Here is a 25,559-nt window from a genome sequence, read left to right as displayed (position 1 = left end):
AAAAATATTTAAACCAATTTCAAAACATTTTATGCAATATAATGTTTTTTCAATTCGATTTCAACTTCAATTTGGAATAACTTAATTAAATTTAATTCCCCTGCTTTAGAACTGGAATGTCAGCTTCCAGAAACAATACTTGAGCTTAAAATCCTGTTCCTGTATAAACCACTTGCTCTCCTGATCCACATACAGAGTTAGTATTTCATTTTTGCACAAGGTGGTCATGGCTTGGGAGTCATAATCCTCAGAGTTTGGATCGAGAAGGGATCGTTCCACAACACACCATTTATTTGTGCACAGTCCTAAGTTCTGCAACTCAAGTAGCTGAAATATATTTGATAGTTCCTTTCCATCAACCACCTGTGGCAGCACCACACGGCATTTCGAAAGTCCGAAATATTTGATGAAACTACAGCATTTGTAGGAGTTCAGGATGCGTGCACCGTTGGCAATCCACTCACAGGTCTCATAATCCTCACACAGCACCCACAGCTGGTCATCGTGCGCAGTAATTGAGAGAGATTCGCTAAAGTTGAGCTGCCCGCAGCTTCTGGACGATTCAAATAGTCCATAAAAATGCTTCATTAGGCGACCATAATCCGGCTGTTGCTCATCGATGCCTTTGTTGATAACAACTGCATATCTACGCTGTTCTGGTTTCATAGCAACATAAGGAGCTGCCGTCTTCTCTTTTGGTTTGTCACTTGATTCCAGTGTGGAAGTCTGCACCGGTTTCATGGCATGGTAGGGAGTTGTCGTCTTCTCCTTTACATTGACAGTTGATTCCAACGTGGAAGTCCCCACCGGTTTCTTAGCAACATAAGGAGCTGTCGTGTTCACCTTTGGATTGTCACTTGATTCCAACGTGGAAGTCTGCACCGGTTTCAAAGGAGCTGCCGGCATCTCTTTCAGATTGTGACTTGATTCCAACGTGGAAGTCTTTCCCACAATATTTGTAAATGGAACAGTTGCCTGTGGTGCCACTTCGACAACCACAATGTTTTTTGTCCCCTGATCAGCAGGCATGAGAGAGACACCTGTTGCTGCTGATTGTGCAGGTGTAGATTCAGGTATTTGCACCATCGAAACCTCCTGAATAGGCGTTGCCTGTCTTATCGGTGTCAAAGCAGTTGATGTTCGCTCACTCCGTTTGTCGATATCATCCGTGGAATGGCGTAATCTATTTAAAAAGAAGAGACAAGATAAATGCTGCAGTTCTATAAAAATTCTTGACCAATTACCTCTTTGTCGGAGAGTTCGGTTTAAAATTTGACTTGCGCTTAGGACTCCGCGAATCCTCGCTTAAATCGCTGCTATTACTGCTCTGATCCGTCGAATCGGACTCGGATGATGATGAAGAATGCCACGAAGTCTCCGAGTCGAGGTGTTCAATATATTGAGGCAATTGATCAATTGGCAATTTTTTTGCATTTGATGGTTGACTGAAGAAGTTGCTCTGATTGTCGCTTTCATTTTTATTGTAGAATTGCAAAAAGCAGAAAAATTTCTTGTTGGTATATAAAGAAATTGCAGCTCCATTGATTTTATCGCCGTCAATTTCTTTATTAACCACCTTGGTTAGCTCATCAAAATTGTCCAATATGCGGTCCATTCTCTGTATTTCCTGTTGATCTGCCGGTATGTCCACGAATGATTCCAAATTCGTTTTCAAATCAAAAATTGTTGCATTATCCTCTATGCTCAATATAAGAGGATTCTAGAAATATCAGTGAATATTAATATTATTAAGTTAATTCATTAATTATCAAGTTACTTTTGAATTGCCAGCATCCTCCAATTTGATTTTTACAAACATTTTTACGACTAAAATCAAAGATAATCTTTACAGAAGATTTTTATATTCAACAAGTGCTTTTTCTATTTAATGCGTACAAATATAAATTTACAGTTATTACAGGGTTGCCTGCATTCGCGACTACAGGTGTTGGAAAGCGGGAACAAATAATACCAACATTTTTAGTTCGATTTTCTGAGTCAGTTCAGGTCCAGAGTTGGCGCCAGTAGCGATAAATTTAAATATCAAAATGCCATAACTTTGCAACAAATTAATAATTTTAAGAAAATTTCAGAAAAAAATATTAAAAATGCTGAAGTTCAAACAAAAACACTGCAAAAATTTACAAAAAAACTATATTCAAAATTAAGAAATTGTCAAAAAATAAAATAAAGGTGGAACATCTTAAAGTTACCAATTTTGATATTTGACCTAAGATCGGTGAATTTAATAGGGTGGCAACCTTTCGGTCGGAAAGCAACATTTGGGACAGGTGGCAACGTTGTGGGTAGAAAAGCATTTTGTCCGAACTATTCGATACATTTAGAATTGTAAACAATATTTTAATATTGAATTTAATTAAAGAAAATGGCAACGCAAAAGCGCGTGCTAATTATCGACAACGGGTCGTACGAATGCCGCGTCGGTTGGCACGACACTAAGGAACCAGAACTGCGTTTTCGCAATGTTCTCACCAAGCCACGAAAGGACAGAAAGAAGGACAATCAAGTGGCGACCGATGCCTTGGCGCCATCTTCCTCTGTGGAGGAATGCAAGGGCAACGGAGAAATACAAGTGGGCAATGACATAACGAACATCGAGGCGGTACGCGCTCATCTAAAATCCCCATTTGAGCGCAACGTGATAACCAATTGGAATCATCAGGAGCAAATTTTCGACTATATATTCACAAAGATGGGTTTCGAGGGCAAGGAGAGCATTGCGCATCCAATTGTGCTTACAGAGGCATTGGCCAATCCCAATTTGTGTCGCCGCCAAATGAGTGAGCTGCTCTTTGAATGCTACGGCGTGCCTGCGGTCTCCTACGGCATTGATGCTTTATACAGCTGGCAGCATCATCAGCTGGACCACAGAAATGTGTCGGATGCACTCATCATATCCTTTGGCTATAGCACAACGCATGTGATCCCTGTGCTGGCTGGCAGAATGCAGCTGGAGAACGTGCGTCGTTTGAACGTGGGCGGATTTCACATCATTAATTATCTGTTCCGGCTGATGCAGATGAAGTATCCAGTGCATCTGAATGCGATCACAAGTCGCATGGAGAAGCTAGTACACGAACACTGTCACATTGCCCTAGACTACCGGGAGGAACTGCTTAAATGGGCGCAATTGGACTATTACGAGGCGCACGTTATGAAGATACAACTGCCCTATAATCCAGTTACTGCCAGCAATGCTCTACTAACCGCCGAGCAGAAGCAGGAGAAGCGTCGGGAGCTGGCACTGCGACTGCTGGACATCAAGAATCGTCGCGAACGTGAGAAGTTGCAGGAGGATGAAGATCACCTGCAGTTGCTCCACAAGCTTAGGCAGCTCTATGAGCAGCAGAAACTGCAGAAATTTGAGCGGGCTCTGCAGCAACAGCAGATTGCGAATCTAGAGGAGCTGGACAAGCTGATAGGAACACTAAGTGGACGCATAAAACGCATCAAGGATCGGGCCTCTGGCACGCCGCGACCAAGCAAACAGCAGGACAAGCTGGATAAGATGCCCAAGCCGCCGGAGGGCATGCCGCAGGCTCAGTGGCTGGCAGAGATGCGTGAGAAGCGCGAGGAGCTGCTGCGTCGCAAACAGGCCAGACAACAACAACGCACAGAGCAGGGCAAGAGGCACACACACGCCGCCCAGGAGCGCATGCGGATTATATCAACGCTGGCGCGGAGCGAGAAACGTCGCAAGGCCAACAACGGCGAGGAGGAGGACGACGGCTTTGGCATGAACGACAACGACTGGGACGTATACAAGCGAATCAATCGCTACAATGACGACAGCGACTCGGATGCAGAGAACGAGCAGATGCTCGAGTACGAGAAGATTCTGCACCACTACGACGCCAGTTTCGATGATGCCAACAACGCGGCAATGCAGGCACTCGCTGCTGCCGAGAACTACCAGCTCCACTTTGGGGTAGAGGAAATCCGCGTGCCCGAGATTCTCTTTCAGCCGAGCATGATTGGTTGCACAGAGGCGGGTCTGGCGGAGCTCATTGCCTTTGTGCTAAAGCTTTTCCCGGCCGATGAGCAGCAGCGTCTGGTGGATCATGTCTATCTAACGGGTAGCTGTGCCCAGTTCCGTGGCCTTAAGGAGAGACTACTTAAAGAGTTACTCGAGCTGCGTCCATTTCAGTCCAGTTTCGCCATCTACGAGTCCAAGGATCCCACCTTGAGCGCCTGGCTAGGTGCTTGCCTCCAGGCCAAAGAGCCGAACTTTAACGAATCGCTAACCACGCGATCACAGTACCAGGAACATGGCAGCGAATATTTTAGGGAACACAGTGCGAGCAATCTCTATTATCCTACACCAAAAGATTAGCTTTTATTATAACAAGAATCTTGTGCCCAAATAAATGCCAAGAACTAAAATAGTAACTCGGTTACATCATTTCCAAATAATAGATTCCAGGACTTTGGTACGGTCAGCTTGAAGCTGCCGTCGCCGCCGTCGCGTAACTGGAGGAAATCCTCGCATAGTTCGTTCAGCTCCCGCACAATCAGGGAGGCATCTGTGGAGTTGTCGCCCTCCAGGAGATAGCGGAATAGCAGCATGACAGGCACCTGTTGTTCCTCAAATGCCTTAAACAGCTGCAATGCATTGCCGCCGCCAAAGATGTTCTCGCCAGTGTGCTCCTTCCACTTCACCAAGGCGGCGTTTCCCAGCTGCGTGGCATGAGCTGCCTTAAAGCTGTCACTGGCACGATAAGCCCAAGGGGAATCCTCGATGACACGTCGCTCGAAGCCAAAACTGCCACTGAGGATGACCACACGACGTGCTGGCTTCAGCAAATCCACAAGATTATTTTGAAAAGATTTTGTGTGTCGTGCAATAAGCGGTGCTCGGAATTGAATCACTAACAGTTTATCTTCCGTCGATTCATAGAGCTCACAGGATGATACGAGCTCGTTTGGTTCATGCTGATAGGCCGAAGGTCCATATACCGGTATTAAGGCTGGATGGGATAAGCTTCCAATGCGTTTCAGCTTCTTGGAGGCAATTAACAGGTCGCAAGCCAATTGAGCGGCGTTGCCCACACAAATACTTGGTATAATGACCGTGTAATTTGCCACATCAAGTGTTTTTGCTTTATTTTTAAGAAATAACATATTGTTGAACAAGTTTTGAGTTCTAAAATTAAAAGTCAACAAAAATATGAAAGTAATGTAGTAGTGCTGTAAAATGCCGTTATTGCTATCGATATTTTTAGACTTCTCCACTGGTAATATTTTTGTTCAGTTTTGTGATTGAAGTTCAACTGAACTAAATGAACCTACATTCAGGGATTTAGTTCGTTCGTGCACTTTAATAATTAGTTCCATTGAACTTTATTTTTAATTCATTTAGCAATAATAAATAAATAGTTAAATTAAAAATGTTAATTTGAAATTCAAGCGAAAACACTAGCTTTTGCTATGAATGTGATCCGCGTTACAAATTTGCCAAAAATCTGCAAAATTTTTACAAATTCTAGCTAAAAAATAAAATTAAAAAATAGTACAAAAATTCCGAATACCTTCTCTCGAAATGTACCTATTATTTCGTTAAAAAATCGAGCCAGATCGCAAATTTTTACGGGATGGCAACACTTGGTTTAAGTACGCCGTCAGTTTTTTTTGCAAATGCATTATTTGCCCGGCTCTTGAAGATTCTCGCTAAGAAAGATGTCCAACTCGGTTAATATATCGGTGGAAACAACGTGCGAGAACCAGATACGTGAAATTGCTTATGATGGCACCGAGCTCTATCAACCGTGAGTGCGGCAAAAGCTGCAGTAACCCAATATCACAGTATCAATTTTTCTCAACAAGTTGTTTTACAGACCGCCGACGCTGTCAGAGAGTCTCGCAAAGTGCGCGGCACGTATAGATTTCAGCAAGACGTCGCTGGATGACCTCAAGAAGGAGGAGAAGACAGCAGCTGCGGCTGAGGAGGAGAGCAAGGATGCCAACCAGTTCCAGGAGAGCCTTTGGCCATGGGATGCAGTACGCAACAAGCTGAAGGATGCCTACACGGAAATCTGTGTACTATCTGATGTTATATCCATTGCAAAGGATAAGCGCTATTTGGTGCTGGACCCGTTGCTTGAGGAGGGCGATGACACCAAGCCCATTGTGCAGGTCTACAGTCGCAAAAAGGCCATCTCGCAGGCTGCCCAGGTGCTGCTCGGTGGCGCTGAGCGGATACGAAATGCCCACAGCGAGCAACGTAGCCGCAATGTGTCCGATTTCCATATTGAGCTGCTGCGTCTACGTCAGAACTGGCGTCTAAAGAAAGTCTCCAACGGCGCCATTATTGGTGATCTCAGCTATCGGACTGCGGGCTCCAAATTCGGCATGAGCGGTACTTTTGAGGTGACCAAGGCGGAGGATGCGCTGGACGATGATAATGTCGGCAATAGTACTGGCGCCTCTGCAAATTCAAGTGGCAGCAGCAGCAACAATGGAATGCAGCTGAAAGCCAGCTCCGCCCTGCGTGTCATAGTGCCCTCCGAGCTTCAGGGCGTGGCATACATTAAAGTCATTACACAAAAAGATCAAGAGGATCTATGCACAGCTCAGGTAAGTCCACCGCTTGTTACCTTAGTTCTCCATTTAATATTCGTCATTGTAGGTTAATCTTATGGGACATGGACCCAACATTACTGCCCAGGTGGGAGTTTGGCAGAAGACCCTGGAGTTCGCCCAGAACGTGCTCTTCTGCAAGGAGCTGTTCGCTCAGCTGGCCCGTGAGGCCATTCAGCTGCAAGCACCTATTCCCCATGTGGTCATTGGCAACCAGATACGCGCCACGCTGCTGCCCAACATCCAGCTAATTATATCATTGTGCCACTCGACGAGCTTTGACTCCAGCCAGCCGGCGCCTATCAATGACCATGATCATGTGCTGGAGCATTCACTGCATCAGCTGCTACGCGAGGTGCACTACAAAAACTCGCATCATCCGTTTCCTCATCCGGCCAGTGCGCCGCTGGGACCGAGCAAGAAGCGCATGTTGGCTGGACCCACAGCCGCAGATCGGGAGGCACTGCTGGACATGACCAAGACGCAGACGATACTCGAACAGATCATTGCCCAAGCTCAGCACATCTTTATGCGCAAGCGCACACAGTACGTTCTGGACACGCTGGCACGCGATGTCAAGGATCCGCAGATAGTATCACACTGGAATGCAATGAACAGTCCCACCATGTCCTGTGTGAAGATAAATATTGTGACGCATGGCTATGATGCCATCGGACGCACCTCGCTGGTCATACACGTCAAGGAGCGATCACTGAAGTGCATATGCCGCGATGGACGCGTCATGCGGCTTTCATATGAACCGCAGGAATTGCGCGATCTGATTCTCTGCCAGATCAATTCGCATCAGATCAGCTGCCTGGTGAGCCTGGCCCGTTGCATGGCCTGGACGGTGCTCTCGAATAGCAATCATCTGGGCATTGGCAAGGTGGAACCACTCGGCAATGCCAGCTCCTGTCTGCTGGCCTCGCCCAACAGTGATCGCATGATTGCCGTGCAGATACGCTGCGATCCACAAATCGATGTTAAGGTTTACATAGCGCGCAGTCCGCGACAGGATTTCTTTCCCAGTCCATTGGTGCCGGAGAAGTTCTGGGAGAATCTCGGTGGCAATTTCAAGGAGGTAATACATGGAACTATCTAATAAGTTTCTTCAATTTTTACTTGATCTATTGCTGCCTCAATTTACAGGTTCGATTCGACAAGATCGAGGGCAAGAGTTTTCTCAACAAAATGGAATTTCTGATGGCATCCCTGACCAGCAACACGGCATGATTGGAGTACGATTAAGTTGTCTAGCATATTATTTATAATTATCAAAAATAGTAACTTAAGTAAGCACACAGTATGTACAAGCGAATTCAGGATCAATTAAAGACAGCACTTCAGCGCTGCATGTTGTATGCCCCAAAGTTATTCCATGCCCGTTGCTGTTGACTGCTCTGAGGATGCGCTTCCGGCTGCAACATGCTGAACGTGTCCTCTAGAGAAACAACGTTGGCGCGATTCGTGCTCTGTGCGAGAAAATTAATTCCTTTTCAAATGATATAGCTGCAAATTGAGAGAAAATTCTCACCCAGCGTTCGAGATCACAGAAGCTAATGTCGTAGTGCTGACCACTATTGGACATTGGCTGGAGCGTCACTTGGGGCTGTGCCACACGCAAATACAGTCCACGATTGGTTGAAAATAGGACCGGAACACGTCGCGCTGGAGCCGAGCCCGCACCATTGCCAGCGCCAGGAATTTGTCGATAGGTCGTCAACGTAGACGTTGCCTCAATGGAGTTGATGTCTTCACTAGCACCTACGTTGCGTGCGTAGCCCAGGCAACTGGAGAAACAGGACGCCACTTTGCTGCATTGACTTTACTTAATAAACGGGAGCCTGCATGCTGTTTTAATAATAATACTGTTAATAGTATTCGGGCTTTTTATTGATTTTACTGTAAAAGGCGGCGACGACGACGACGACACTATCAGTACTGACCAATGGCCAGACAAAGTAATTAACTCCCTTTTGGATTTTTGTGTGGGCCAGCAGAATAAAAGCCGGGTTGCCCCGGTAACGTATTTCCACAGTCGCTCAATTAAGTAGTTTCCCCACGATTTCACCTGTGCGTGTACAACGCCAATTTAGTCTCTGGGTCTGGATTGGTGTCTGGGATAGGAGCACGCATTTTAATACAAAATTGTACAATCAGAGATCATTGCCTGCTGATGTGTTATTAACAGACTGAGGTCTAATTTAAGCTCTTTTCAAGCTGGATTTAATTGGTTTGTGTGTAAATATAATCGCATGCAATATTAGCTTGAACTATTATAATCTGTTTATGATAATAAAAATCAAATTATAAAGGTAATACAAAATATTATTAGAAAAAGAAAACAGAGGACTTTAAATTTAATATTAATTATCAATAATGACCAAAATACCCGGAAACTTTAATATCAAACCCAAAATTAATCTCTTGTAGAATAAACCCTCAGACCAAGCTATACGTTGTTTGAATCCAAAACAGTTTTTTTCTTTCATTTACTTTTTACAAATATTGTTTTAAAACTTTATTTCATTTTATATTATATTGTTGTTTTTGTTTCGTGTTGTGTACTTGTAAATTGTATAATTAACACTAAAATACTTATTTAAACATAATTTTTTTAGTTTTTGTTTTTATATATTCAATTGGGGATTTTTCAATTTTTTTTGTATTTTGTTTTTGTTTGTTTTTTGTTGTTAATTGTAACTTTTGCTGGTGTGTTGAAATCTTTCATTTTGTTGCTGTTTTGTTGCATTACACATTACATACATTTATATAGATCCAGCAATTGAATCAACGCTCTAACTTAAAGCGTTGCAGATACAATAATAATAAATTTAACTTAAATACTATTTAAGTTTTTGCTTTCGCATACGCATCAATTCTATAATAATAATTCATGTCGCTTACATATTTTCATCAAATTCCGACACATTAAACATATACATACAATATTTAAAATAGAATTTGTTTTATTATTATTATTATTTTAAAGTTAAATTATGTTATCAATTGTGATTTGTGTTTGTTTTGTTATTATGTTAAGAATTTCATTTTGATTTTTGTTTTTTTTTTAGTTTAGTTTATTTAGTTTTGTTTTTAGGGATTTTACGCTTAAAAATTAGCATTGAAATCTAAATTCTACGGATTCTTGGTTTTATTTCTTATTAATGTGAATGTGCTGTGTCGAGAAAAAGATACAAGCACAGACATTTACTATAATTATGTAAATATTATTTATATATGTATATATATATATATATAATATACCTCATACTATAATGCATAACTAACTTTTGTACAGCTTAGTTTTATTTATTTCTCATTGTGATATTTTCAAAGTAAACTTTTTCTTTTAGATTAGGTTGCTACATTTGTTACCTGCTGCCTTTAAGTAATAGATAATTAATATATTTATATATATTAATATGTATATATAAATTTTTTTTTATATGCATATTAAACAGCTAATTCTTAGAGCTACATGCGTAGCTATTTTGCAATAAATATGTGCATACAATGCGCCACAATCTGTATATAATTATTTATATTTATACTTTTTTTTGCTTTTTTATTTCGCTGTCCTAATGCACAATGTCGACATCGAAGGAATTTTCAGAAATCGAAACAAGTGCACGAAATTGTTGTTGTTGCCATTCACCAAAAATGGATAAATCATAAATATTGCTCGATTGAAGGAACTTAATTAACAATTTGTTATTATTAAAATATACAAATAGAAGTACAATTTACACAATTCATGAAACACATCAACTACAAACAACAAAGACAAGGCGAAGACGACGACGACAAAGTGCTAAAGAAGTTTCAAAATTTGTTTTTAAATCAAATGAAACTCAAAATAAAACTGAAACACAGATACAGACACATACACATGTACACAAAATAGATGCTACAATTGCATATCCATATATATGTAAATGCATGTGTCTGTGCGTGTGTTTGTGCTACCCACTACATATACATGTTTAATAATGCTAACTATGCTCCTCTCTTCCTTCTCCCTACAATATTATAAATATATTTCCACTTGCTTCTCTTCCCTCCTTCTACTGTTTATGCATACTCTTAATGTTGCGCCTTTAAGACTTGCTTAACAAAAAATTCTTGTTTGCCCATTTTCACAATTTCTACAATACAATATTATTATTAATATTTATATACTTAAGTTTTATGTATATTATATCTATATAAGTATATGCAAAAATCACACAAACAGAAAAATGTACAAAGATGGTGTAGCTATTTAATGTTCCATTAATGCAAAGCGCAAGTAAAATTGTTAAAAAATTAGTAGACAGACTGTGTGTGAGTGTGTGTGTGTAAATGGGGCTACAGTTTGACTTGTTGCAAATAAACTAATCAAAAGACTTGCTAAACTTATTGTTGTTGCATTGAACATTACATTTAAGTATATTTGCTTATTTTTCTTGCATCTATTTGTGTTTTACATTTCGTTTATTGCCATGCCATGGCATCCACAAACCGCTGGCGTTGCCACCTGGTCGCAATTGTTACCGTTTCCAACCGGTTTTATGTTGCATTTGAAATTGGAATTTGAATGTTTGAATATTTGCTTTTGTTTTGTTTTTCTTCGCTTATTATTTTGCTGCTGTTCGGCTTACAATTTTACATATTTGCCATTGGCTTTTGTTTTGCTTTCTTTTTTGTTTAGACTATTAAATATAATAATTATTTTACTTTACTTTATGCTTATGTACCAAGGATTTTCACTACCGTGTATTTTAGAAATTGAGTTCCTTTGCAAAATGCGCGCCAGTGGGCACCGTCGGATTGCCAGATTGGATGTTACTGTTGTGATGGTTGTTACTGCTGTTGTTGTTGTTGCTGCTGCTGTTGTTGTTGTTGTTGTTATTGCTGCTGCCGCCACTCAGCAAATTGGAGGCCGCTGCACCAAGCGCCGCAGCTGCAATGGATGCGGCTGTTGAGTTGCTCGTCCCACCGGTGCTATTGGATGCGGCAGCGGCAACCACAGCTGCCACGGCAGCTGCCACCGTATTGAGATGTTGCTGATGCTGCTGCTGCTGCTGTTGGTGATGTTGGTGATGATGATGTTGTTATGGCATAAAATAGTCCGGATGATCTGTGTCTTTTTCAAACCGCTTGGCTTCTTCGTGCATGCTCTCCTTGATCTTGAGTATAGCCGCCGATTCAGTTTGATCGTTTTCACCCGGACCGCCAAAGCCGCCCAGATTGTAGTCGCCCATGCCGCTGCCCGAATCCTCACGCGGCGTTCCCGGTCCTCCATTGGCTGGTGAGTTTTTCATGCCGTCGAGGCCGGTACCGTCGGGTCCGCCACCGCCACCGTTAAGTACCGGGCCCATGGAGTTTGGACCGCCGCCCATTGGACCCATGCCACCTGGTCCACCTCCTCCGCCGCTGCCATCAGGGCCACCGCCCATGGGGAATTCTGGTTTCATTAGTGAGTACATGCTATCGCCAGGACCGCCCACGGGGCCCCCTTGCGTATTATCCTGCGGCGAGGGCATGATGGGCGTGCCGGGTCCAGGTGGGCCATTCGAGCCAGGTCCGGGTCCGTAGTTACCAGGCGATGAAGACGAGTACGCATTCATAGGCGCCGATGCATTTGGCTGCCATTGTGGCGGTCTCCCGCCTCCTCCGCCCATGCCCATAGGCGGCATACCGCCAGGTCCTCCAGGCGCCGGTCCACGCATTCCACCTGGTCCGCCATAGCCCATTGGACCCATACCGGGACCGCGCGGCGGATTCATGCGCGGATTCATGGGGCCCATGCCGCCACCTGGGCCCGGTCGCGTTGGATCCATGCTGTTGGGCATCATTGGCTGTCCGGGAGGGCCGTTGAACTCATTGCCCATGCCCTGCATGCGCACGCCGGGTCGCGGGCCACCTGGATACCGTGGTCCGCCCATGAATGGCGGCTGGCCAGGCATCATCTGTGACGGCGGCGGCTGTGGACTTGAGGCGTGCGTTGGCGGCGACGGCCGCATTGTCGAATTCGGGAAAAAGTTGGGTCCCATGGGTCCTCCGGGTCCCATTGGGCCGCCATCGCCACCGGGCGGCATCTGGCCGAGTGGACTGGGCGCTGGGCCACCAGCATTGTGAGGTCCGCCGGGTCCAATGCCATTCACACCATAACCGGAGCTCACAAAGCCATAGTCATGGAAGGCCTTTGCCTCGGAGCTATGATCGCACTGATCACGACGCTCTGGCGCCGCACAGTACAGATCCCAGAAGACACACCACCAGGTGTGCAGGAATCCCGGCGGTTCGCCCAACGTTATGTTCTTCTCCCATCGGATCTCGGAGAGGAATGTCTGTGCCGCCTTCTGGGCGCCCACGTGCAGCAGATATTCGTACACGTATAGCGCCAATTTCTCTCTTGCCTGCGCGTCTGACGGCACAGCAGAAGTCTTCGATTTTCCATACATTCTGTTTCTGTTGTTGTTTTTGTTGTTGTTGTTGCTGTGATGTTTTTGTTGTTACACTTTTCGCGCTTATTCTGCTACTGCTTTTTGTGTTGTTGCTGCTGTTGCTGTAACTACAGTTGTTATAATTTGTGCTTAAACTTCCACTTCCACTTTATTTAAATTTTGTTTTATTATGTACTTTTTCGAGCGGCAGCTCCTCTCTGCTCTCTCTCTCTCTCTCTCTGCTCCTCCAGCGGCTGTTGCGCGCTCGTTTCGCTTTTTGGTTGCTATTCGTTCCTTCTCTTCTTATTGCTGTTCTGTTGCTGTTGGTGGTGTAGTTGTTGTTACTTTTATAATTGGCGCTCAGATCTCGCGCTGCTCACGCAGCCGTTCTCCGCCGCTCTATTGCTTCCACCATTTTGATATTTTATTGTTTTTATGTGTTGTTTAACGTTCGTTCGTTCAAAAGCAACAAAAAAAATCACTTTGTGCCTTCTACTTTGATTTTTACAATAAACTTTTAGCGCGCTGCCTTGACTTGCTGCTGCTTGCTGTCGCCACTTCTTCGTTTTACCGTTTATTTTTCTTTTTTTCAGGTATTTTGCCTGATTGTTGCTGCTTCTTCTTGCACAACCACTGAAAACAGAAAAAAAAAAATATACATATATAAGCAAAGAGAGCCAAGTGAGAGAGTATGCGTTCGGTTGTATGTGTGTTGCAAAAACTGTATGTGTATGTGTGATTGAGTGCGGCTGCGGCTTGAGCGCGTGTGAGAGAGAGAGAGAGAGAGCGAGAGAGGGAGCGCGCGCATTGTCGACAAAACGGCACAAGTGCTACACTGCTAACTAAAAGAAATGGCACACGTGACAACTGTCAACGTTGCACTCACTGCAATATTTTGAACTCTCTTAATAAATACCAGCATAATGTTAAATATTGTCACCTTGGGACACATACAATAGTAACCTAGACAATAAATGTGCATTTTTGATTGCCAGTCAAGGCGTGCGCTGACTTACGACTCAGACTTTAGTGCGTCGTTCGCTTGTATGTATGTTCCCCTATTTGCTCACCAGGTGAGTGATGCTCACATTGTAGGTTGGAAAAGGCAAGGAACAGAACACAGCAAGCAGCGTAATCTGCTGCTGCTGCTCTGGTTGTTGTTGTTGCCGCTGCCTGTCAATTGCTTATATTCAAATCAAATTTCGTGCACAGTGGAGCAGCATCGTAGATTTTACGTTTTTATTGACAGCGCACTGACATAAACTGCGAGCGTGGCGATAACACTACCAAATGGGGTGAGGCAGACAGGTGCATTGCGAAATTTACAATAGTTACTAGGACGGAAACTAAGAGAGCGCTACTTCAGCGATCTGAATGACGTTTACATAAGCAATATTGCTAAGTTTTCACTAAGTAAAATAACATTTTGTATGTAGGACTTTATGATTCTACGTATATACAAAAGATATGATTTAAAACTTAATTGAACAGCACTATCGAAATAAAATTTTTAAATAATATCAGTTAAATAGACTGTAAATTTAGTTTTTTGGACATTCATTTTACAATTATAGATTTTGAATATTTACAGTAAAATATGTGTATTTGGAGTCCATCAATTTGTACGTGCCGTTCTAAAATCAATTCCGGTTAGCATGTTATTATTAGCATATCTTATATATTTTTAGTCCGATCCTGACAAGATTAGTATTAAAACTATTGTTAGCACCAGGACTTTCAATATCAAAGACTAATTGTCCACGCAAAGACTTAAAACACAAAAAAATTTTAACTGAAAAACATGGATATAGAAATTGATATTAGAACTATGGTTTCTTGGTGAAAACATCTTAGAATTGACCGTAATTTACGAATTTGGGTTAGCATATTTTGTGAAAAAAAATATCGATGGACCCTAATGTGTATTCTCACTGTGCTACTTGAGGAAAGATAATTCACGCATTGCACAGGTAACATTAACTTCTGTTTTTCCGTTGTTTCACTGTCAACTCATTGGAAGCTATTCAAATTTGACTACATCACGATTCGCTTGGCAGGTACACTTCTTAACTATAGCTATTGCTGGTTACTTCTAGTCTTATTTCCTTCATGTTGTTGGTGTTGTTGTTCTTAATCAACAGCAGCAGCATCGTTGCATGCAGCGATTCTTCAACGGGGGGCTACAAAATACCGGTCGGTCGTCGATGCTGGCGTCGCCCAAACAGTAGTAAGTATGTATGTGCATACAGTGTACTACACTAAATACGATACGATACTATTCGATACCATTGTTGCTGTTCACTAGACAGGACAAGACAACAACAAAAGCAACAAAGGTATCGTTGAAGACGTCATCAAATTTTGTACGCGGGTTTTCATTCTCTCACACGTTCTACAAATGTAAATTTTACATCCACAGTCAGTCACAAAACATACACACGTACATATGTATTAAATGTTGTTGTTTTTGTTATAGTTACTGTCGCTGCTGCATACGCACCTTGTATTTAACTATTTTGTACATATATACATATGTATTGTATTATGTACTTGAGCTGCTTTTGGGTGGCAAATGTTTTTATTGTTGTGGTCTCGCTGCTGATTGCAATTTTATCACAAAATCAACAAGAGAGGACGCTCACAGCGAATGGTAGAGACAGGGATGGATAGAGAGAGCAAAATACGGAATTTTATTACAATTTCATTGATTTTTCGTATTTGCGGCGCCTCATATGTTTTCGCGCAACATATATATAAATATATATATAACTGTTTATTATTAAACCGCGCGCTTGTCGACTTTTTGCACCAATTCTTAAAATTGCGATTGTATTTGCATTTGCATAAGTATGTGTGGTTGTGTATGTATGTATGTGCGTGTGTTTTTAATTTCTTTTCTAAACACACTTTTCGCCTCGCTTATTGTTGTTGGTGTAATTTTTGCAAGTTTTCTCTTTACACGCTTTTCATTCACACTGCGCTTTGTCCGTGTATTCGTCGTCGTTGTCGACGATTGCTTTTACTGCCTTCACTGCTGCTTCTTCTTCTTCCACTAAAAATCGGCTCTTTTTTGCCTGTACGACGAAATTTTCACGACGAGTTATTGCTTTGAAATACATTTTTAATGAATTTCATTTCTTTGACAAACACTGCGTTCACATTTTCACGTTAATTAATTATTAGTTAATTTGATTTTTACACAGCAAATTATTTGTATAAATATTTTCACTGCTACAAGTTGCGCTGTCGTCGTCGTCGTCTTCTCGTCGTCGCGTTTCAAATGGCGAATGTGGTGGGAAGGAACGAACAAACCAACACTTTTTCTGCTCATTATTTTGATAAGTGCTTTGCGCGTAGATACGCTAGTTGTCTCGCTTTCACGCACATTATTCAATTCTCGTTGCCAGACTGGTAAATATAGCAGGAAAATAAAAGTAACTTGCTGATATTCTGTTTTTATACTTAAGGAATACAATTTAATTAAAAATAAAAAACAATATATTCTCTTTAAAAAAATGTGAAAAATTATTACGCTCTAAATTTCAACAACTGGGAGCTTTTAACCGGCTATGCTTAGTCTGGCAACGCCGTTTCTCCGGCATTTTACTCATTTTGTTGTTCCCCCATTCTTCATATGCTCCTTCTCTCTCTCATTTTTCTTGTGTATATGCAAGTTGTGTGTATGTATGGTACCACTGCTGCCAACTTAGCTATTTTATATCCAGCTTTGGCTATTTTCAAAATTCGATTGTTAATCAACGATGTGGCTATTTTAAAAATATGTGTAGAGCTTTGTGTTGCTATTTGTATTTTTCTTAAAACTATGCAAAAGTTTAAAGTTCGTCAAAATTCAAACAAATATTTTCAAATTTCTAGCTTCAAGGTTAAGAAAAATACTTAGATGCATTATGGATATGTTTACCATTTTTGGATACTTTTATTGAATAATTAGGCTACCAGACGTTAAATATATTGGTAATTTTTTTTGTTTTTGTTGCGACATGCTATTAAGACAAGTTGACAGCACTGGAACTACATTTGAGAAACCAGCTGTGCCGTTTTAGCACTGACGCCCAAAACTGACAGCACAGATAAAAATTGCAAATTGTTAAATGACTAAAACTCAATGACAACTACAATTTAAAATAAGATAAAATAAAGGTTAACATTTTAAGGGTTTGAAGTTCGTCAGCCCTCGGTTAGAGAAGTTAAAATAATTAATTCTAAGTAGAAAAAATCAAACCAGATCGGACATTTTTACTGGATGGGCAACCCGATGAACAGATATACATATACAACACACGTATGTGTTATTTATTTTCTTTAGTGGTTGTAGAACAACGCTTGCTGCGCTTAACGTGAGAAAGAAGTGCAAATGAGTGAGTATATTTATATTATGTTATTAGTTATGTTTAGATGTATATAGCACATACATTGCTCGCACGTGTCAGTTTATAATTGTTATTTGTTACTATTTATTTGAGAAAAATTACCGGCAGAGTTGCACCGAGTATCGGATAATCGAAATGTCGTTTTACGAATGTATATCGAATTCAAATTGAACGAATTAAAATTTGAACAGCCTTAAATTAACTTAGTTTTAATGAATATTGTTGTCAAACTCTTGCAATAAAAATGGCTTTTTAACGAAAAATTCAACTGGTTTCGTAGTCTACGAAACAAATTTGTCTTTATGGTATTGCAGATTGTTTTTTTTTTTTAAAAGCTTAAAACTGTTTTGTGGGTTTTGTGCAAAGCAGCTTATTTTCGGTTGCGAAAAAACCGCTTGAGATTTAAATTGAAACTTTCGGAATTAGTAGCTACTGCGCAAGGACCTTTTGCCTTGCCGCCAAATAATAATAACCGCGTGTCGTAAACAGAAACAGTGCAACTGCAACTGTGAGCGGTAACGGATTGTGTGCCACGGATTTCTTGTTACCGAACTGCAATTTAACTCCGCATTTATCGTGCATTGTTTGGTGACTGACGCGTTCGCGCTTCAAGTTCTAGCCATGCAGCTAATTAATGGTGCAGTTAATTAATTATATATTTCAATTGAAATAACACAACGTGTGGAAACCAAAAACACGAAAAACAGTTAAGTTTCACTATTTTCTCTTCTGGTAAATTGAATCTCTAGTGCTTTGACTGAACGAGCACGAGATAGTTTTGGGCTATTTTGACCAAGTGGTTACAATTATCTCCTATTATACTTATTATTGTTATTGTTGCTGCGACTACAGTTGCATTCGAATTGCCTAAACCCTTAATATTTACAAATTTAAGCGAATCTCTGTTGAATTTAGACTAACGTTTATGAAAAGAATAATAGCGCTTTGGGACTATCTGTCAATTCCCTTTGGGCAATTTTTATTTGACACATTTTATTGGTCGAATCGTTTGGCTGTAATCCATTTTGCATTTCGAATTTATATAAAAACGTCCATTTTGAACGACCACTCGACGATTCTCAGCTCCCAAGGGCAAAATATTTTTATATTTATTTGGTTTAGCCCTTTTTTTTTTGGTTGCTTGTAAAATCTGACTTGAGTTCTGCCTGGGTCTCTTATGTTGTCTTTGCGCTGTTGGTTTTTTGTTGTTGCAATGTTCAGCCTTTACAATCCCCCTATGCTAGTGTCTACTTCTACACACATCATGTGTGGCATTCAATTAAATTCGTTTCAACAGCGTTGCACTAAAGAGCTTTTCTGTAGCTCCGTTATGCGTGTGTTTTATTTTTCTGGATTGAATTTTCGTTGCTAAACAAAAGAATTTACAAAGCAATTTCTCATTTCAAAAGCTGAAGTTAAAAGCGTGTCCTTAAATTTGGAGTTGTTTTCTAAGTAAAGTCAAATTTCACTAAAAAATCGGAGGCTAAAAGTGTTTCCTTTATTTTAAATTTCTTTCTAATTCACATTTGAAGAGCTGAAAGAGTGCATTTATATTTAAATTTGTATGATGATAGATTTACTTATCGAACAGTAGCTATAGATTGTAGCTGTTTGCAAAATGTTTTCAATGCAATACCCTGCTAAATTTACAGAATCTGCTCAATAAATTTTAATTAAGCTTCTGCATCTGCTTATGATATGTGCTTTGATACAATATAATGATGATTTGTAGCTGCTTAAAGCCAATTTAATTGCCTTGAAGCTGACAATTAAACACGTTGCAAAATCATGGCTGCGTTCACCAGCACAATTATAATGTTTAAATTTTGTGATTGTGTTAGATGAAAATTAATTTCTCAAATTGTTTATTAGAATTCACTGATTTTAATGCAGTGGTTTTAATAAAATTCGTGTTTCGCATGAAAAAGGCTATGTTACTCATTTTGAAAGAAAATACTTTGGAAAAATACTCATTTTGGTTCAGAAAAATGCTTTCATACTTTCCTAAACTTTCCGAAATAAAATATTTTATTGAATTTGTATTACATACTACAACATATTATTTTGAATCTGAGCTTCTGCTCTTTTGGGTTCCACAGTAAAATATTAACAGGTTTGACTTGATAAAAACGAATTGATAACTTTAAATTTGCCTATAAATTTCAAGAAAACGTTCACCAGAAGACTTTTAAGATTATTTTTGGATAACTGATAGATGATGAATGCACCCAAAGTTTTGAAAATCACGTTAGTTTCAGCTTGTACAGCACACAAATTGATTAGCAACTGACCCCAAGGCAAAAGCGCAACGGTGCGTATGCTGCATGTTCAACAGTCTCAGAATAACCAACAACAAGGAGCAATAGTGTTAAGTTGCAGCAACAATGCTGAACACATCACTGCCAGGAGGAGCTCTTGGGTCGGTCGTTTGGCAGTTTGCTTGATGCGAGCATATTTGAACTGCGTCTGGTGTAAGGATGCAGTTGTTGTTGGGCAGACGATGTGTCGACGCGTCGCCTTTGGTTCGCTGCCAGGATTTATGAAGCTCGCTTGAAGGCGGCCGTTTCCATTTCCGTTTCCGCTTCCGCTGCACTTTCAGGTTGCTACTCGTAATTCAATTGCCGTTTCAACGCAAAGATGGCAGCTGATTTATGCGATGTTCTTTGTTCTCTGACCCACAAAAGTAGGCAACATTTATTACAATTTCATATGTACAGGCGAGGGCAGCTCGAAAAACTATTTTATATATATAAATTGTTTTTAAAAAATATTAACATTTTTCTGCAACTGCCTTTGGAATTATTACATTACAATTATTAAAATAAATTTTTGTCATAATCTACACTCAACCCATTTGTTTTTATACTTCAACGGCTTTTGTAGATCAGCTTTTAATTGAAACGTAAAATTTATTTGCAGATTGTTAGCGTTATTTTGAAATTAAATATACAAAATAAATACACAAGTAGTGTGGGTCCAAATCAAGAAAAGAGCCACAAAAATCGCACAAAAATCGTTTTCAAATTAAACATTTTTTAAATATAAAGTATCAATATTCCTTTAGCAACTATACTTTACATTCATATGAGAGAAAATACTTTAAATTGCTGATATACGAATAAATGTTGTGCTAAGTGCAACACAGCTGCACGCCACAAGATCGTTAAATTTAAACTTTGCACAGTTTATGGGGCTAACAATGACACACTGGCAACAGAATGACACCCCCTTTCTCCACGTTGGAATATTTGAAGGCTTTTTCGTATCGCTTAATTAAAACGCCTGACAAAGTTAATTTACTTAAATTTTTGACAGCGGCAAAAATGACAATTAAATATTTCATTAGCACTGCAACTCAGGGAATACGATGTGCCGCACATTTACAACAACATTAACACAGACACACACATACGCACGCATACAAACATATTATACATTATCGCGAGGCAGCAACCACAACGCCGAAAAGCACGCAGCAAATTGTTGTTTATAAATTTCCATAAACGCATGAGCCACGAAAATAAGTATGTACAAGCATACGTTGATGTACATATAGTATACCCTTAAATATGTAGCAAAATATCGTAAATTAAAGTTTCAAACAATGGCACGTCGGATTCCTATGGGAGCCAAAGGCAACGCAAGGCAAAAGCCAAAAAGTAAACAGAAGTAAAAGAGTTTCGCTGGCAACGTTAAAAAAACTGACAGAAATTGGAAGACAAAGCTTTGCTGGTATGAGAGCTTGGCCAATGTTGCAACACACACACACACACACACACACAAACCACGTGGCGGAAATTGTGGACTATACGTTGCATGCTTCCTGATCCAGCGGGTGTCATGTCACATGGGAATGCTGAATAGCTAGATTTGCACAATATCTATGGAATTTAATCTAATTTCCTAAGCGGCAAATTCACATTAAGAGCAAAATTTCCAAAATGCAATATTATTGCGAAATTGTTGTTCTTTCTGATGATTATAATAAATATATCATTTTGGCAGAAATGAGATAAATTTTAAAGGAACTTTTCCAAAATGCTATACATTGGACCAGATTATTGTGTCGGTATTTTGATCGACTTCTTTTAATAAATAAGTAGGCTCGGAGTTGAAAAACCTGTATATTGAAAAATATTGTTATAAATATATATATTTTATTAATTTCAAATTTTTGCATTTCAATTTAGGACTACCTTTCCAGGTGCCAATGTAATAATGTAATTAATTAATCAATGTAATTAAGAGTGTAAATTGTAATCAAAAATAAAACAAATATGACATTTGCACAAATTTTATTTTTATTTTTTTAATAACTAATAAATTTTCATTAGTCTACAAATTATTTTGCGTTTTTCTTTGGCATCAACTGTTGAACTTGCCATCAAACAACCGAAATAAAATTATTTAAATCGAATTAAAATCAGTGTTGAAAAGGGTCGTTCGTGAAACCGATTTGAATTTGCTTCTCCAAATCAAAAGCAAATCTTTATTTGTTTTAGGAATCCCCTGATTAACTAAATTACAACTTCTCAATTGTCATAGATTGGAGTGAGTTAATAGTTGGTTTTACAATTTGACTATTTAACTGTGATTGCCATTGTTACCACAACTCTGTTCATTTGTGTGTTCCCTTTTGGCCCTCCGCATTGTGTTAATCGCAACTTTGTTGCTGCATTTGCACTAATCTTGATGCGGCTTTAAACGCATCGGCGTGTGGATGTGGCGGATGTGGCAGATGCGTGTTATATTTGCATGAGTGCGTTTTGAAGTCAACGCAGAACTCGACCGCTGTTTGTTGCAAGGGGTACAGCATTTGCGGTATCGTCAGCCATTTTGTGGGCTTGGCCACGCCTATGCAGTCGACAGTAACAGCAACAACGACAAGGCAAACATTTCAAACCAAACAAGGGCTACATGTAGCGGCACCACACTACGTGCCACATGCAACAATAACATTTAAGGCAACGACAGCAACTGCAATGCAATCTTCTCATTTGGAATAGAAGCAAATACTCCACAATTCCTGCATACAAAATGAGCTGCACCAAGTTGGCCTTTATGCCGCTCCTTTTATTAAGACTGCTCCGGTGCCCATTTTATGCCTGCTATTTACTTGCACTTATCCCTGTTGCATTGGGTATGCTGATTCTCAAAAGCATTATTTAAATTACTTGTATCCTTTCGTTTCTTATCCAACACTTACAATAATATTCCAGCGATGTCATTTGCACAGTGTGTAAAATGTTTATGATGTCAGAGCTGCCAATTTATCGGAGGTAGATTTTCGCATTAGCGATTTTCAACAACTTTTACTTGATCAGTTTCTTAAAATCTATGGAGTTGATTTATTTTAGTTAAAAATCAACATGCCAACTCTAATTTAATTCAGCATCAAAATTGGAAATCAAATTTTATTCATCTTGACACTTTTTTAAAAACTTAAAAGTGTCATAACTTTAAATAATTAGGCCTCTATTTTGCTACTGCGTCAAAATTGCAAAATTAAACTTATTTTCCATCACTGTCAATTTTTTCAATTTTATCATTGTTTGGCCTTTAATTAATTTCAATATAATATTTTTTTCTGGCAAATGATTTTAGTCGACGTTTAATTTAAATTCTAGATAAATTCTGATAACTCTGCTTAGCTTTATTTTTATTATCTTATGTCTAAAAGGGTATATTGCTAACGATGCCTGGAAGTTTGCATTTCGCTTTCGTTTCTTTGTTGCTGAAGCAAAATGTTGCACAGTTTTTTGCATTTATAAAACATGAACCGTAAAGATTTTAGGAATGGGAGTTTGCTGTCGCTGAATGCTGTTTTTGTTGCATTTAATTCGTTCAAATTGTTATAATAATGCCCTGCACACATATGGTCAAGGGTGTTATAAGTTCAAGGATCAGATAATAAAAAGATACGTTTTACCAGCAAATGGTTTCCAAAGAGCTGAGAGAGAATAAGACTTGTACTTCGCCATAAGAAACAGAAAGGTCTTTTACTGCAAGAAATAAATTAATAATTATAGATTAAATGAACAACTTTTATTTTCTCCAGCAAATTTATATTGAATATTCCTGCACAATCACACATTCATTTAAACATATACACAGGCAGGGTATCTTTTAATCAAGAACTCTCCAACCCTTGTTTTTATGGTAATTTTGTGTTGCACCAAATGAAATTTGTGCAAATATTTTAATTGCATTTTCTCTGCGAAGAGTTAAATTCTTAATGGGAATATGCGGAAAAGGCGGAGCGACAATGCGGAAAATTAATATTTATACCGCTTTTAAGTGAATCTAATAGTTGCTAATACTGCATTTCATTTTCTTTAACTCTTAAACTCATCTTTGGCTTTGGCATGGAGATGAGATGCCAGCTGCTTTTTGTTCCCCGCTGCGCCTTTGTGGCACATTCTCTTGTGTCTTCTACAGACGTTGCAACAAGGCGGAACAAAAACGGGAAGAGCAACAAAGGGGCACTTAATTAATTTTAAAGACAGATTAAAAGCCAAGCGGAAAACATGGCCAAGACAACACAAGAAAATGACAGGAGCTGATGTTACGCATACGCCAAGTTGCCTCCATCTTTGCTGCAACTTTATCTGACGTTGATTAATTTGTGTGCGCGTACAATTAGTAGGAGATGTGCATATGTATTTATGTATGTATGTATTTACTCAATATTAAGTTCTACTAGTACAGCATTAAATCGACTGAATTGCAAGTCAATATGCTGAATGCCTGTCAGTTCCACGACAAGAAGAAAAAAAAACAACGAAATTGATTCAACATTGTGTGTTGAATTGCAGGCGTTAAAGTTAAATTCAATTACCTTTAAGGTAAATTGGCTTAAAAACTTTTCAGTTGGCTTTTACACGCAATAAACAGAAAACGGATAAAAAGGTTGCCCACAGTTACAATAGAGCGTAACACTGAGTCACTTTGGGAGTTAAATAAGAAATGCCCATAGATGCATATGTTTCTGTGATTGTTGGACTACTTTAAAACTGGGTATAGAGTACCTCCTAGTCAAGTTTTCGCAATTGTAAGTTGCTTGATGGTTGTTAGCACAACGCGTGCTCTGAGTGCCAAAATTCAGATCAAATATGCGGCAGTCAAAAGCACTGAATAAAAGTTTTAAGCCACAATATTTGACCTGCTTTCATCTTCATCAATAACAATAGAAAATCTTCGCAAGTTTGCAATGGCCAAGGGGAATTAGATGTGGGAAACAGCCATAACGACAACGACAACAACTTAGTTAGAGTTTTTCGAAAGTTATAGATGTGGGTTAAATGTGATAAACTACAAAAGTACTAGTAGTCAAGGTGTTGGCGTGAATTTTGAAACTTTTTTAAGAAAACAATAGAGAGTCAAAGTTTATGCTCACCAAGTCGCTTAGGGTTGTGGCTTCCTAAGCTTTGCTTACAGGAAAGATAACTTTTTATAAACAAAGCTATGAGTAAAATATACCTAGTTTATAAGGCTTGTCTAGTTTTATATAACTATAGAAAATCAATAATTTATAGTTTATTTAATTTATAAACTAAGAAAGTTGATATCAATAAATATTTTAATGATCAAATTATAATATTATAAAAATTACACTAGATTTTTATTGACTGAAAAAAAAAACTAAAAATAACTTAAAATTTATTTTTTCTGAAATACGTAAACTTTACAATGAGTCCAGAATGAAAAGACTTCAACTTATAAAGTTAATTATAGGATTTTTAGTATTTGAGTAAATCTTCGTTAAACTAAATACTCTTCTGAGACCTGGTCTCTCTGCACGAGGATTTGTCAATTTATCGCAGGTGAAATTAACATGAAATATGACTGGGCGTCATATGGACTAGAGTAGCTCCAACACTGTCAATGAGTGTGTGCCCCATTTATATTTGTATGTGTGTGTGTGTGTGTGTGTGTGTGTGTGTGTGTGTGTGTGTGTGTGTCATTGCGGCTCTGCATTAGTAAACATTTTGTTGTCAACGCTCGTCATTTGCCGTCATCCCCATGAGGAGAGCTGTTAGCGCTGCAGTTCAAACGACTCCCAGCGAGGGATGCAGATTGTGAATGTTGGTGGGAGTAAGAGAATGAGGGGAACGGGGAGTGGGAGTAGGAGTGGGAGAGT

The 25,559-nt window shown here is 39.6% G+C and overlaps 6 protein-coding genes across 6 annotated transcripts; 2 read left to right on the top strand and 4 right to left on the bottom strand.

Moving 5' to 3' along the window:
• Positions 1–70: 70 nt before the first annotated feature.
• On the bottom strand, positions 71–1,925 carry LOC117790755. Its single transcript, XM_034630308.1, has 3 exons — positions 1,778–1,925; positions 1,245–1,720; positions 71–1,183 (listed from the first exon to the last, which is right to left on the bottom strand). The coding sequence occupies exons 1-3, from the start codon at positions 1,817–1,819 to the stop codon at positions 106–108; spliced, it is 1,596 nt and encodes a 531-aa protein (XP_034486199.1). The 5' UTR covers positions 1,820–1,925; the 3' UTR covers positions 71–105.
• Positions 1,926–2,311: 386 nt separating this feature from the next.
• LOC117790744 (actin-related protein 5) lies at positions 2,312–4,404 on the top strand. The gene has a single exon (XM_034630290.1). It carries the CDS (start codon positions 2,387–2,389, stop codon positions 4,352–4,354), a length of 1,968 nt encoding a protein of 655 aa, XP_034486181.1. The 5' UTR covers positions 2,312–2,386; the 3' UTR covers positions 4,355–4,404.
• Positions 4,333–5,191, bottom strand: LOC117790745 (proteasome assembly chaperone 2). The gene has a single exon (XM_034630291.1). The coding sequence runs from the start codon at positions 5,140–5,142 to the stop codon at positions 4,399–4,401; it is 744 nt and encodes a 247-aa protein (XP_034486182.1). The 5' UTR covers positions 5,143–5,191; the 3' UTR covers positions 4,333–4,398.
• Positions 5,192–5,620: 429 nt separating this feature from the next.
• Positions 5,621–8,047, top strand: LOC117791829 (mediator of RNA polymerase II transcription subunit 17). Its single transcript, XM_034631725.1, has 4 exons — positions 5,621–5,786; positions 5,856–6,594; positions 6,647–7,678; positions 7,747–8,047. The coding sequence occupies exons 1-4, from the start codon at positions 5,698–5,700 to the stop codon at positions 7,828–7,830; spliced, it is 1,944 nt and encodes a 647-aa protein (XP_034487616.1). The 5' UTR covers positions 5,621–5,697; the 3' UTR covers positions 7,831–8,047.
• LOC117792705 lies at positions 7,842–8,733 on the bottom strand. The gene is made up of 3 exons (XM_034632935.1): positions 8,669–8,733; positions 8,132–8,411; positions 7,842–8,069 (listed from the first exon to the last, which is right to left on the bottom strand). The coding sequence occupies exons 1-3, from the start codon at positions 8,731–8,733 to the stop codon at positions 7,941–7,943; spliced, it is 474 nt and encodes a 157-aa protein (XP_034488826.1). The 3' UTR covers positions 7,842–7,940.
• A 1,418-nt stretch (positions 8,734–10,151) lies between these two features.
• Positions 10,152–16,326, bottom strand: LOC117789986 (single-stranded DNA-binding protein 3). Its single transcript, XM_034629211.1, has 2 exons — positions 15,529–16,326; positions 10,152–13,661 (listed from the first exon to the last, which is right to left on the bottom strand). Exon 2 carries the CDS (start codon positions 13,044–13,046, stop codon positions 11,694–11,696), a length of 1,353 nt encoding a protein of 450 aa, XP_034485102.1. The 5' UTR covers positions 13,047–13,661; positions 15,529–16,326; the 3' UTR covers positions 10,152–11,693.
• Positions 16,327–25,559: the final 9,233 nt, after the last annotated feature.

Source organism: Drosophila innubila (assembly GCF_004354385.1).
Source record: "Drosophila innubila isolate TH190305 chromosome 3R unlocalized genomic scaffold, UK_Dinn_1.0 2_E_3R, whole genome shotgun sequence".
Classification (NCBI taxonomy): domain Eukaryota; kingdom Metazoa; phylum Arthropoda; class Insecta; order Diptera; family Drosophilidae; genus Drosophila; species Drosophila innubila.
Note: the sequence above shows the minus strand (reverse complement) of the source record. Positions and strands in the feature narration are given on the sequence as shown.